General features: G+C 36.5%; 2 protein-coding genes across 3 annotated transcripts in view; both read left to right on the plus strand.

Annotated features, from left to right (window-relative positions):
- Positions 1-2,533, plus strand: part of LOC142334604 (saccharopine dehydrogenase-like oxidoreductase) — an 81,172-nt gene extending 78,639 nt beyond the window's left edge. Inside the window, exon 11 of the mRNA XM_075382768.1 lies at positions 2,175-2,533. Coding sequence (XP_075238883.1) covers positions 2,175-2,277 — 103 coding nt within the window. The 3' untranslated portion in view covers positions 2,278-2,533. The remainder of the gene's footprint in view (positions 1-2,174) is intronic.
- Positions 1-13,777, plus strand: part of LOC142334606 (delta(3,5)-Delta(2,4)-dienoyl-CoA isomerase, mitochondrial-like) — a 440,398-nt gene that overhangs the window by 76,300 nt on the left and 350,321 nt on the right. The window lies entirely within an intron of this gene.

Consider the following 13,777-nt stretch of genomic DNA (forward strand, 5'->3'; position numbering starts at 1 on the left):
ATATAATATATATATATATATATATATATATATATATATATATATATATATATGTATATATATATATATATATAATACTTATATATACATAAAGTACATAAATACATAATTATACTTACTAGAAGGTATTTTTGTGCACTGTCAGGTTCAGCATTTGAAATTCTCCAATATACCGTTCAGTATTTGAACCTCTGCATTTTTTTCATGTGCGATTTTGAAAAAAAAAATTGGCGATTTTATTGCAAAATATTTTAATGTTTCCAATCTTTGAAATGTGTTATAACATTTTCATCTGTACAGTAGGATAGCATAATTTTATGCTAAATAAGGAGTTGTAATTGTCTTTTACTCCATTTTTTCAAATTTATTTTCAACTTTGAAAAATCAAAAACGATTTTTTTTTGTTTTTTCATGTTTTGTTTCTCTGTCCTTCTTCGCATTCTAGCATGTATCAAATTATCATTTTCCTGATATCTATTACTCTTATCAGCTCTGCTTTCATCATTTGTTAAAAATAATGATTTTAGACTTTTACATATTTTTTGTTTGCTTTTGATTTGATTTGACATAGTACTGCACTGAGAATTTGCTTGAAATGCCGCTTCAACGTTCTGAATGAATTTGTTTTACTTTTTTGTTTTTTTTATAATGAATAATTTTATTTACTTTCTACGAATAGTATTGGGGTCTAGGTTTTAATTTTAAACGTTTTTTTGCCTGTTTATCCTGTTTCTTTGCCTTTTTGGTGAATAATTTGCAATTTTTTCAACTAATTTGCTGATTTTCTGGACTTGCATTTTTTAGCTCCTTGTATTGTCTTTTTGAATTTATTGGTAATTGAAATAAAGCCTCATGACTGCAGGATTGTTAACTACAAACGATATAAGTTTCTTTTGCTACAATTTCTCCACGCAATTTTGCAAAAATATGAGAATTTTTCTCCTTTTCTTCAAAAATAGGTTTGTAAGCTCGTCAAGGCTTTGATGGTATTTTGTGGTTGGGTAACTAGTTTTCATTGCAAGAAACAACGTTTTTTGTTTGTATGCTTACTTGTGTTACATGCAAAAAAATAGAATTTTAGGTCATAGGAACTCACATGTGCAGTGAAGGTTCCTAATAAAAGGCCTCTGCGGAATGAATTTTAACAAGCTTTATTGATTTATTGCTAAAAGTTTTTTACCTAGGTTTTTGAGCGGCGTCGATTTTTTTTTCAATTTGGATCGGTATCTGTTTCTATCTCTATTATACAGCACGCAAGTCTATTCTTTCGCTGCTGTATCGGCAATTTGCCGGCTATGTTTGATTTAGGTGGCTATTTAACCTGAGATGTAAGTATTAATCCCTTTATGTTGCTCTCGAACAATGTTTTGGAATTATTCAAGTCTTTTAATAGCTGCGAAAGTGTCAGCTCAGCCTAGCTATGTTGCGGTTAACTTTGTTTTTAATGTTGCCCAAAGTTTTTCCGTCATGGTTTTGATCTGAATAATTTTTCGAATGAGATTGTTTCCGTTATATTAGGAAATTTGCGGCTGTTTATTTTGGGTTGGCTACATAATTTCTTAAGTCCTTTTTGCTTCAAACCTAAATTTAACAACCTCCATTACCCCTCTTTCTCACATGAATAAACGAAGGGCGAGGGTTCGAGTAATCGTAATGCACAGGTTACCTCATTAATAAACGTTTGTTTCAAGACACCTATCTGTTTAGGCGGTGGCCGCCGTATTGGCCAACAGGGCGTTTAGCCGACAAACAAAAAATGAGAAATTTAGCCAACAATTTAAGCAAAATGAGCGATAAAATTTATTCTGAAGCTATGATTGGCCAATTTAAAACACTATTTCGTAAGCGGACAAATATACCGCAGTTTTTTTTAATCAACTAGCGTAACGAAGATCTATCCGTGGTCGCAACGTCCCCCTGTCAGAGGGTTTTGCGACCATTGAGAGGCCGAGTAGAGCGCCACCCGACCGCACACCAAAGATACTGGTCCACCCAACGACTGATTTATGAACCAATGAGATTTTTTTGATAAATTAGGATAAAACTGTCGGCTAAATTTTCCTTGTCGGCTAAGCGCCCTGTCGGCCAATTTTCCTACCTCTTGTTCGGGCACTATTTTTCTGACGTTATTTTGTGCTAAATGTGTTTTGAACAAATTGTTTCCCGTGTTTCAGTGGAGGTGTGTACACACCAGGTGTCGCGTTCAAAGATACGACGCTGATAGATCGTCTCAGAGGCAGTGGCTTCCAAATTGAAGTTGTCTCTGACCAGAACTGATCACAAAGCTCGTCGAGTGAGCAGAAAATAACTTTATCATCTCTGACAACGGATCGAACCCCCCCCCCCCCTTCAAAGATAGCGGGCGTTAAACCCTTAACTCCGATGGGGGGGTTTAGATGTGCGTTCTATTTTTTCAGTGCTACAGAATATTTATTCTTTCATTAGCTACATTTAAGGTATTAAGGTATAATATGTTCACTCTTTCTTGTAAATTGATTTTTGAGAAACCAAAAATTGTAAAGTTTGTTAATTATGGTTTTGTTTGCTTGGAACTAATTTTGCTGATGGTACCTGCTAACAAAATGCATTTTTCATACAGAATAGAATGAACAGAAATTACATTATGATAATCAGTAGAAACAAAACTGATAAAAAGCATTGTCAGAACAGCGTATTTTAAAATAAACGTTTTGCCGAAAAAATGTCTTTTGTGCGCATAAATCAAATTGTGCATCTCAAGAAAAAATCGGGAAAATCACGAAGTGGCCATGTAATTTGCTCTTGCAACCTGTTTTGGCGTGATGTTCAGATTTTCTGAAATGTCATCACTTTTTCGTTCCATTTGTGACCAGCTGTTGTATTTACTGACATTTGAAGGAATGCAGGGCTTTTTGATAGACTTCAATTAGAGAAAAATGATTATTTTTGCAGACAGTTAACATCTTTTTATTGCATATATATCCGTTGATCTAATTGGACACAATTAAAATGACTTAATTCCACAGATTATCTGAAAATAGCCACGAAACAGATCGTAGACGACCCTAGTTTAAAAAGAACAGATCACTCGGAACAACGACCAAAACGTTGTCAAATAGACAAATCGAAATTATCATTTCAAATACTTCTTACATACAAATCAAACTTCAGAAAACAAGTTCTTTCAATCAAAATAGTGTTCTAATTATCTGCTATGGATAGAAGCTGCGGAGTGGTAGAAGAAGTCAAGAAGAGTAACTTCAAATTCCTGACATGTCGGTCCTTGTCATACAGCCAAAACATCCCTGCTGCTGTGGAATCAATTGTTCTATGCCTCACTATAGTCAAAGAGAATGTTTTTTAAACAAAATAGTAACCCTTTTTTATAGAGAATTTCAACATCTACATGATTAACGCAAGCAGATAAATAAAGACAATTACAACGTCATTCTGAAAAGATACAAAAACGGTAAAGAGATCTAAATGTTAAGAGTGAAATCCATAGTTAGGAGTCTTGCCCATGAATGCATAGTGAAAGTTCACTGAGAATTTGAAAAAAAAATTGTCTTTTCTTCCAGGTACGGTAATAAATAGCCCTCAATTTTAACATGGACATAATTAAAAAGACGGACTGGCCTAATCAGTGTCAATTAATAGCTGGGCTCCAACTATTTTGGACTGAGTTTTAGGTAACTGAATTTTAGTTCTCATCAAAATGAATATCTGGAATTTTTTAGGTTTTCGAACAATTGAATAAATTAAATATCTTTTTTTAGAGATATGTCTGTTATAAAGAATTTCTAGCGCCAAGAAATTTTTGAGAATATAAGTGGTAAGTTTAATCATAAAAACCAGGAAAAGTCCTCGGAACTGCTTTTCTTTAAATGAAATCTTTGAGAAACCAACGAATTGGAAAAAACTCAACTGAAAAATTGCTGAAGGCTTTCTGCATAAAAAAGCTTTGAGAATTGTGGCTCAATTAAATTCCAGGCGGTCCTATATTAATGCAGCTTTGAGCAAAAAATTCTTGCAAAAACTTCACTACATTCATAACAACTGAGCCAAATGGACGGAAAGCTGTTAAAAACGGTTACCTAAAAAGTCAAAGCCACTCTCAAAAAAATCATATTGGAGTCGGGAAGTCACTCACACAAAGGAGCGAATGTGCAAAAATTTTCTATGAGCAAAAGATATTTCACGCGGCAATGTTGCTCACTTGTTCTTGTAGGTCAAAACGCCCGTTCACATTGTTCCTATCACTTCTTCGAGCCGTAAAAAAATCACGAAGAAACCAATTTCAGCCTCGCTATTGCTTCTAGGCGTTCAGAAATTTAATATTCGTCCTTATTTTTCAGCGTAAAAATTTTTAGTTTGGTGAAGATATCTTGAACAATTGTGGACCTCATCTGAGTTTCCCATGCTCTCTGCTCGTAGTGTTGCTCCCGAGGCAGATTCTTTGATTGTAACTTGACAATCTTCCCTACTGAATAAATCCCTATGTAGATATACGTTGAAGTTGTCCTGTCTAGTTGAGTGCACCAGATTTTAGCTACTAACAGATTTCGTCTGCTTTGTCTGACGTATGATCTATGGATAGTAATGCACCGGGTTGACTATTCAGTCCAATGCTTTTAGCTACTTCTTGCGTTTTTTTTCTAGTGACTCTTTGTTAGGGTAGCCATAGTTGCCGCTGTGATATGAGACTATACTCCAACCTTGGTCTGTTTATGTACAGAAAACGAAATCTAAAAGATATTCAAAAATATTCTCGGTACAAAACAACAAGATTGGAAATTATCTTGTTGTTTTGTACCGAGAATATTTTTGAATATCTTTTAGATTTCGTTTTCTGTACATAAACAGACCAAGGTTGCAATATAGTCTCATATCACAGCGGTATGAAATGAGATACTTTATCTTGCTATGGTAATGCATGATTTGACAAAAAAAGCCTGATTGTCTGCGAAATATTTGACAGGGATCGATTGACTTGGGATGGTTATTTTGCAAGACGGAGCAAGCGTTTGATTCAATTTAGGTTAAACCACGCCCGAAGAAACTATAGCCAACAAAGAAAAATAGATATTCAAAAAACTTAAGGCTTGCTCATGCAGATGAGAAAATCAGCAAAAGCATTTTTTTTAGAGTTTTGTAGCATCTTGCAAGATGACCTTGTTAGTTCAGCTGGGGTTTCAGGTGTATGGTTTACACAAATACGCTATGCTACATACTTCACAATGATCTACTACTTGTAACTTGTCTAATAATTTTGTTTCTGCCTAATCGCTAAGGCGTAGCATTAGGTTTTTAGTCTTGAAGTGCATTAACAGTCGCCTCTACTCAGCTGTCCTTTGTTGTTCCCCACATTCTTTTTAGATTGCTCATTTTGCGAAAAGTGATATCTTTGATAATATCATTAATGGGATCATTTCCATTCGTTCCCACCCGTTTTGTGGATGTGTATTAATTGCACCCTCGGACTCAAGTGCGGTATTTCCACAAAAGGATTTAGTCTTTAATGGCTCGTTCCTGTAACTGTGGGGCACCACCGGAAATTATCCTAGGAACTAAGATGTTGGACTGTGTTGTACGTGATTGAAATTGTGCATGGATTTTGTAGCGCAAGTTTGTTAGAGAAATTTTGGTGGTAGATTTTGCCTAGCAAAACAAATTTTGCTTTTTAAGTCTTGATTTGACAGGAAGTGTTAAGAATAATTTGGCAACTTGAAATGAAATGCAAAATTTAAGAGAACGAAAAGTTTATTCACAAGACAAATGAACAACAAATGATCAAACAGTCATTTCAACAAAACGGGAAGCTAACATCATATGATCAAGTAGCCGGCACATAAAAATGGTCTACAATGTGGGGGCTGAACTTGAATGGTTTAAATTGTACTTACTTTTAAACTTTAAAACTGAACTTGAAAAAACTGAAATATGACAGACTGATTGATTGTTTTGTGATGATGATGATGATGGAAAAATTCTACAAATGAAAGAAAAGAAAAGATTGGAGATAATTGATGTCGGAAGTCCGAACAAATTCTCACGGAACTAAACTGTTTTTCAAGTTTTTTTAATTCTAATTCCCAACTAAAATTGAATAAGAATGTCACACAAATCAATTAATTATCCCAACACAACTTATTTAATTTGATACTTAATAGTTCAGGAGCCGTCTTAATCAACTGCAAAGAAATGTCGTTTTTCTAGAATTAGATCAGCACTTAACGTTTTGATTAACAGAACAGATGTGAGTCAGCGTAGACTAACTAAACATTGCTCTGACGCAAAAACTACAGCAATATCCTAATATAACAATAGGATCAATAATTTATATCAATAATAGGATCTTTTCCGTTTGTGCCCTACAGCTTATTGGGTGCATCTTAGTTGCACCTCCTAAACGCACCTTTCTTATTGCTACATAAAAATTAACTTTGTAATGGCGCGTCACTGTAACTGCGGGGCATAAACAGAAAATATTCCATTAATGATATAAAAAATACAAATATACGAGATTGCAGCAAACGCAGAAAACAAAAAAAAACGAAAAATGAGGAAAAACCAGCAAGTTTTTAATTGGTTGTCTACCAATTGAGATGTCAGACTGATTGGACGCACTTTGACAATGCTGAATTTATTCAAAAATTTAACAAAAAAGGCAAATCAAATAATTTTTACGGTACATTTGTTAAATCCGATACAGAATAGTTCAACTTAACTTTTTTGCGCGTCATTATCAAGACAGAAAAAACTCAACAGAATTTCGAAACAAAAAAATTTAAAACTCCCAAAGAAATGTCACTTTTCTAGGTTTAGATTAGCACTTAATGCACAAGAGATCTGAGTTTTTTAAAGCGGATCTTTAAAATAACAGAACAGATCAGAGTTTTTTCAATCAAATAAAAATTTCTCTCGCACATTAGTTTCAATCAATCTTTGCAAATTATTTTGTTCTTGATTACCTTATCATTATTGAGAATTCACACAATATCTATAAAAGACTATCACATTTTGTTTCCAATAATGGTGCACTTCTCTTTTATACAGATGTTAGCTATCATTGCAACTAATGATTAATTAAGTTCTTCTCTCCTATGACTAGCTCCTTGTAGATTTTAGGGTTGGCGTTTCCATTTTAGATGACAGATTTAGATTGCAGAAATTAGTTTCCTGAGAGAAAGTTATGTGTGATGAGAAAATTGATCCAACAATTGACCTAACAAAGGAAACCAAGAGAGCAAACAATGTCGTCACGCACTGAAATTCAGCTGCGGAGTGGTTGAAGAGGTCAAGAAGAATAACTTCAAATTCCTTAAGCGAATTGAATTGTTCGGGGAGTACGACAATTTTTAAACCTGCTGCAAGAGTTTTGGAACTGACTCGAACAGTTGGACCTTGTCATACTACAAAACAATCCCCGCTAATAAAAACATTATTATTCTTGTAGAATCAATTTTTCTCTGCCTCACTAAAGTTAAGCAGAATGTTTCTTAACAAAAAACATCCCTTATTACATAGAGAAAACTTCAACATTGACATGATTGAAACAAGCAGAAATCAAGACAATTACAGCGTCATTCGGAAAACATACAAAAACGGTAAAGTTTTAACTAAATGTTAAAAAGGAAATATATTTCCCCTAATGCATGAAGAAAATTCACATAGAAATTCGAGGAAAACAAAAGAAAATTTTTTTCTTCCAGCTATGGTGATTAATAGCCCTCACGTTTAACATGTACAAACTTAATGAAATCAACAAGACTGACTGCTCTAATCCTTTGCAACTTTTAGCTGGTCTCCAAAATTTCAGGACTCTGCAATTAACGCTGCGAGCTTTAGGCCAGAAGGGAAAACTTAAAACAAGACAAAAATTGCAGAAATTTTTAGTGAATTGGAAAAAAATGGTTACTTTATTTTGAGTCTCATCAAAAATATTAACTTTTGTATTCTTAAGTTTTTGACAATTAAATACGTGTTTTTCGTTGGAGACACATCAATTGTAATTAATTCGATCAATTGCAAAATTGAAGCTTATGAGGAAAAGCAAAATGCACCAGATAGAGTTCAAACATTTATATTTTAATCTAGCTTCAAGAAATTTTTAAGAAAAAAAGTTGTAACTATTCGAACAATTCCTCTGAACTGCTTCATTTTAAAAGATGTCTTCAGAAAACCAAAGTTTTGGAAAAACTCGTCTGAAAAACGGCTGAAGTCTCGAAATTTTTATGGGGATTAAAATAGTCAATGCAAACAAAATCACAGAATAAGACGGCAATTTATAAGGGACATTTGGGCAAAACGAAAACAAACCAAGCACTAGAACGAGGAGGTTGGGGAACATTATGATAATAGCAATGCAAAAAAGTACAATTTTGTGGAAAATGATTGTGATATTTTTAAATGAAATTAAAAAACTAGTAAACTTGGTCTCGTCTTTGAGGTCCAGCAATTTTATTTATGCAGATTCCTGTCAAAATGAAATAGAGAAAAAAAATTCGATTACTTTAAACATTAAATTATTCTGCAAAAATTTCAAACTAATGTTAAAAGTGCCATAAGAAATAAATTACCACGCAAAATTGTAATTTCACAAAGAAACAGTTAGAAACAGTTAAAAAATATCTTAGTCAAATCTTTGCAAGTTTCGGAATACCAAAAACTTTAGTTTCTGATAATTGTCCTGAATTTGTAAGTGGTGACCTTAAACAGTGGTGTGAATCACTGGGAATTAAGAAAATAGAATCACCCGTCTATCATCCAACTGCTAATGGACTAGCTGAAAGAGCAGTTCAGACAGTGAAGCGGGCACTTCAAGCGTGGAGTCCAAACCTTAATGTGTCATTTGGAGCATTCCTGCAAAGAGCACTGATGACACATCGCAACACTTCAAAGACGAGGAGCAAAACTCCAGTTGAACTCTTGTTGGGACGCAGAGTGAGACTACCAGCAATAGCAGATTTCGACTTGTGCGAACCCATTCTATTCAAGGCCAACGAAAACACAAAGACAGTTCCTGCTACCTTCATCATCAGGAAGGGCTTGAACACATCTTTCATACAGCCCGAAAACTCAGCACGGACTATTCTAGTGAGCGACAACAAAATTGCGAGACTAGACGTAGACAATGTGAAATTTGAACCAGCAGTGGAGGAGACCATATCTCAATCAGAACAACAACTTCAGAGCACAGATGTGGGACCTTCACTTCAAGATGAAGCTTCTGCAGTCACATCATCTGCAGAGCACCAACAACCCGAAACCTCAGAGCCTTCACGAACATCAACAAGAAACAGAAAACAACCCGACAGATTTGGAGAAACTATACCCAAAAACTTGCTTAAAAAAGGAGGAAGGATGTGATGGTTTCAAAGAAACATCAAGAAACTTGGAAGTTTTCTTTGTTAAAGTTTCAAAGAACGAAAGAAGAACTTACCTGACGAACTTTATTGCTGTGTCGATAAGTAATGGCCACAAAACTAAACTCAATTCTAAATTTGTTTTGGTGCTACCATTATCTTATTGACCTATCAATCATTTGTCAGAACTAAATTCCCCCACCAACAGAAACCTGATTCTAACATCCATCGACCTCCAACTAATGAACTCGATTGTACCCAAGCCATATATGATTCTCATGAAATGTTGATGATAATAGAAAATCACCTCCGGGATTCGGAGTTAAGATCTATTCACATGCCAATCATGTAAAAAATTTTTAGCTAATCTAAATTTTCTCTGTATATTTTCGCATAGATAACCACTATAAATACAATCTAATTTTTGTATATTTTGAGTTCAAAATTTAATTTAAAATTCAACTTATTGAATTCTTTGACCCGTGTTATCGACCACGACAATGGTGTCCAGACCAGCTACAGACAGACAAATGTTGGATCTATAGAATGCAGAATCAGCTACTGCGTGGATTATGTCTTTTGTGGCGAAATGTCGCGCAGAAAAGAAGAAGGACAAGGTCAACAACGACGGTACTGTACAGGACCTACAGGTAACCAATCTATTCCTTCGTATGTGCGGGCAAGATGCAATTATTAAACTTAGGAGCCTAATGAGTCCTAGGAATTTGATAGACACTCCGTATAAAGACATCAGATTGGCTATTCAAAATTATATTTCTCCTAAAGAGAGAGTAGTAACGGCAGAAAGGGCTAAATTTCTGTCCGTAATACAAGGTGTAGGGGAGTCAGACGACGACTTCCTAGCACGTCCTGGAGAAGAAGCACGCTATTGTGACTTCAAAAAACTGAAAACAGCGGCCAACCCCGAAGAGGAGTTGGTGAAAATAAAGTTTATCTCAGGTTTGAGGGACCCTGAAGCAAAACTTAGACTACTAGATGGTATTAAAGCAAAACCAGCAATGTCGGTTACTGAAATGACCGAGAGCTTACAGATCAGAAGTCAAGCAATGGCTTTTGCAAGTTCTTCATCAGGTAATAAGCCCTTTAATGTGAAAGAAGAAGTTGGGTTCAACTTCAAAAAGACCTTTCGAAAACCAAATGAAAAAATTACGGCTAATAAAAACAACAACATGTGCACTAGCTGTGGAGGTAAGCCACACTCTAGTAGACCCTGTCCAGCGCAAAATAAAACATGCAACACCTGTGAAAAGGTGGGACACTTCTCAAAAATGTGTAGAAGCAGACCCCAACCAAATTCAGGAAAGTACAATAAACAGAACAACTTTTGCGAAGAAGAAAATGTTTCTTCAGAGCAAGCATCTCCAGCATCGGAGATGGGAATGTTTTATACTAAAGAACAAATCTTAAGCATGTCTGTGACATGGGAATATATCTCAATAAATAACTGCAAAGTAAAAATGCAGGTAGACACAAGTGCAGATAGCACAATGATATAATCGAAAATATGGACTGAGCTTGGTAAACCTCAGTTGGATGGTAAAATAAGACATCTTGAAGCTTATGATGGTCATCAATGAACGCTTCTAGGATCACTTACTTGTGACGTTGAGTGGAACGGAAGCAGGCTCACTCAAAAACAACTTGCAATTGTGCAGTCTGATAAAAAGTTTGGACTACTTGGTAGAGACCTTCTACCCAAGCACGGCGTGAAAAACATCACAGCCGAGCACCTACCTGCTGTGAAGGGTTACAAAGCTCATGTGAAGTTGATACCAGGAACACAGCCAATGTTCTGCAAAGCCAGAAAAATACCTCTACCTCTTCAAGACAAGGTCACAGAGAAGCTGGAACAAATGGTCAGACAAGGCATCCTTGAACCGGTACAGCCAAGAGGAGTCACTAATGCATCTCCAGTGGTGTGGCAGAGAAAGGAGAGTGGAGAACTGAGACTCTGTGTGGACTTGAAAGTGCACATCAATGGCAAGGTCATGGATGAGGACTACCCAATACCGGACATGGAGACGATCTTCCACAACCTACATGGGGCCTCATACTTTGGCAAAATTGACCTCTCAGATGCCTACTATCAAATTGAACTTGACGAAGAAACTAAAGATATATGCACAATCAACACATCTCAGGTACTGTTCAAGATGTGCCGACTACCTCAGGGATTGAAAAACTCTTCTTCAATCTTCCAGAATTGCATCGAATCAACACTCAAAGGAATTAAAAGTGTTGTGATCTTTCAAGACGATGTATTTGTGTATGGAACTACCAAGGAGCAGTTCGACAAGAGATTGCTTGCAGTCAAGAGTCGACTACGTGAGAAAAACGTTACTATTAATGAGAAAAAATCTAACTCAAAACCAGTCGATAGCGTTAGCTTTTTGGGATACTCCATTTCAAAGGAGGGAATAGCACCAGATCCCAAACATGTTGAAACAATAAAAAACGCAAAAGCACCAACTAACCATAAACAAATCGAATCGTTTGTTGGGCTAGCTAATTATTACGGAAGAATGATTCCTGATTTTGCAACAAAAATGCTACCCTTAAATAACATGAGAAATAGCGATTTCTCATGGGGCAAAGTGCAACAAAAAGCCTTTGAAGACTTAAAAAATGAATTATGTGCTAACCCACTAGTACAGCCATATAGTATACAAAAAGAAGCAACAGTTACTACTGACGCCTCTGAAAAAGCCATTGGCGGGGTTCTTTCGCAAGAAGGACATCCAGTCATATATGTATCGAGAAAATTGACTCCAGCGGAGCAAAACTACTCCAACATAGAGCGGGAAGCACTGGCAATTGTGTTTGTGGTCACAAGACTAAAACAATTCCTTCTTGGAAGACGATTTACCCTACAGACTGACCACAAACCATTCAAATATCTCTTTGCACCAGACGAGGAGATCCCGAAGACAGCATCAGCGAGAATCACAAGATGGGCAATAGCTCTAATGGGTTTCGACTATGAGTTGAGGTACACACTAGGAGAGCAGATACCCCATGCAGATGCTTTGAGCAGAATGAATTTTGGCGAAGACGAATCGGATAACGATCGAGTGTGCTTCGCAATCAATAACATCTACTTCGCCCACAGTGATTTGGTGACCCAAGAAGAAATCAAAACTGAACTTGGAACAAACACACTCTTCCAGGACATAATGAAACGAATCAAAAGCGACAATTGGAAACAATGTTCAGAAGCGGAAAAAGGATTCGAACAACAGAAAGATGCAATTACTTTACATAATGGAATCATCTTCAGAGGTGTTGTTCCTTTCATTCCACCCAAACTACGACACTTGGTTTTGGCGAAAGCGCATGAGACACATCCCGGAAAGAATGCAACTGAGTCATCAGTCAGAATGATAGCATGGTGGCCTGGCATTACCCAAGACGTTCAACACTTTGTTAGTAATTGTAATAATTGTCAATTGAACAGGCCTAGCCTGGGAACAACGGTCTCTACGTGGCCAGAAGCCGACGTTTGGGAACGGCTCCACATGGACTGGGGTTTTGTTAAGGACCAAGGCAATATCTTAGTAATTGTTGACGCGGGTTCCGGTTGGATAGAAGCCTTCCCCGCGGAAATAGAACATCAGAAACAGTTTAAATATATCTTAGTCAAATCTTTGCAAGTTTCGGAATACCAAAAACTTTAGTTTCTGATAATGGTCCTGAATTTGTAAGTGGTGACCTTAAACAGTGGTGTGAATCACTGGGAATTAAGAAAATAGAATCACCCGTCTATCATCCAAGAGCTAATGGACTAGCTGAAAGAGCAGTTCAGACAGTGAAGCGGGCACTTCAGGCGTGGAGTCCCAACCTTAATGTGTCATTTGGAGCATTCCTGCAAAGAGCACTGATGACACATCGCAACACTTCAAAGACGAGGAGCAAAACTCCAGTTGAACTCTTGTTGGGACACAGTGAGACTACCAGCATTAGCAGATTTCGACTTGTGCGAACCCATTCTATTCAAGGCCAATGAGAAGACGAAGATAGTTCCTGTTATCTTCATCATCAGGAAGGGCTTGAACACATCTTTCATACAGCCCGAAAACTCAACTTGGACTATTCTGGTGAGCGCCAACCAGATTGCGAGCCTAGACGAGGACAATGTGAAAACTGAACCATCCGTGGAGGAGAGCACATCTGAATCAGAACCACAACTTCAGAACACAGACGTGGGAACTTCACATCAAAATGAAGCTTCTGCAGCCACATCATCTGCAGAGCTCCAACAAGCTGGACCACCAGAGCCTGCACGAACATCAACAAGAAACAGAAAACAACCCGACAGATTTGGGGAAACTATACCCAAAAACTTGCTTAAAAAAGGAGGAAGGATGTGATGGTTTCAAAGAAACATCAAGAGACTTGGAAGTTTTCTTTATTAA

This window comes from Convolutriloba macropyga, chromosome 2 (assembly GCF_964194025.1).
Source record: "Convolutriloba macropyga chromosome 2, txConMacr16.3, whole genome shotgun sequence".
NCBI lineage: Eukaryota > Metazoa > Xenacoelomorpha > Acoela > Convolutidae > Convolutriloba > Convolutriloba macropyga.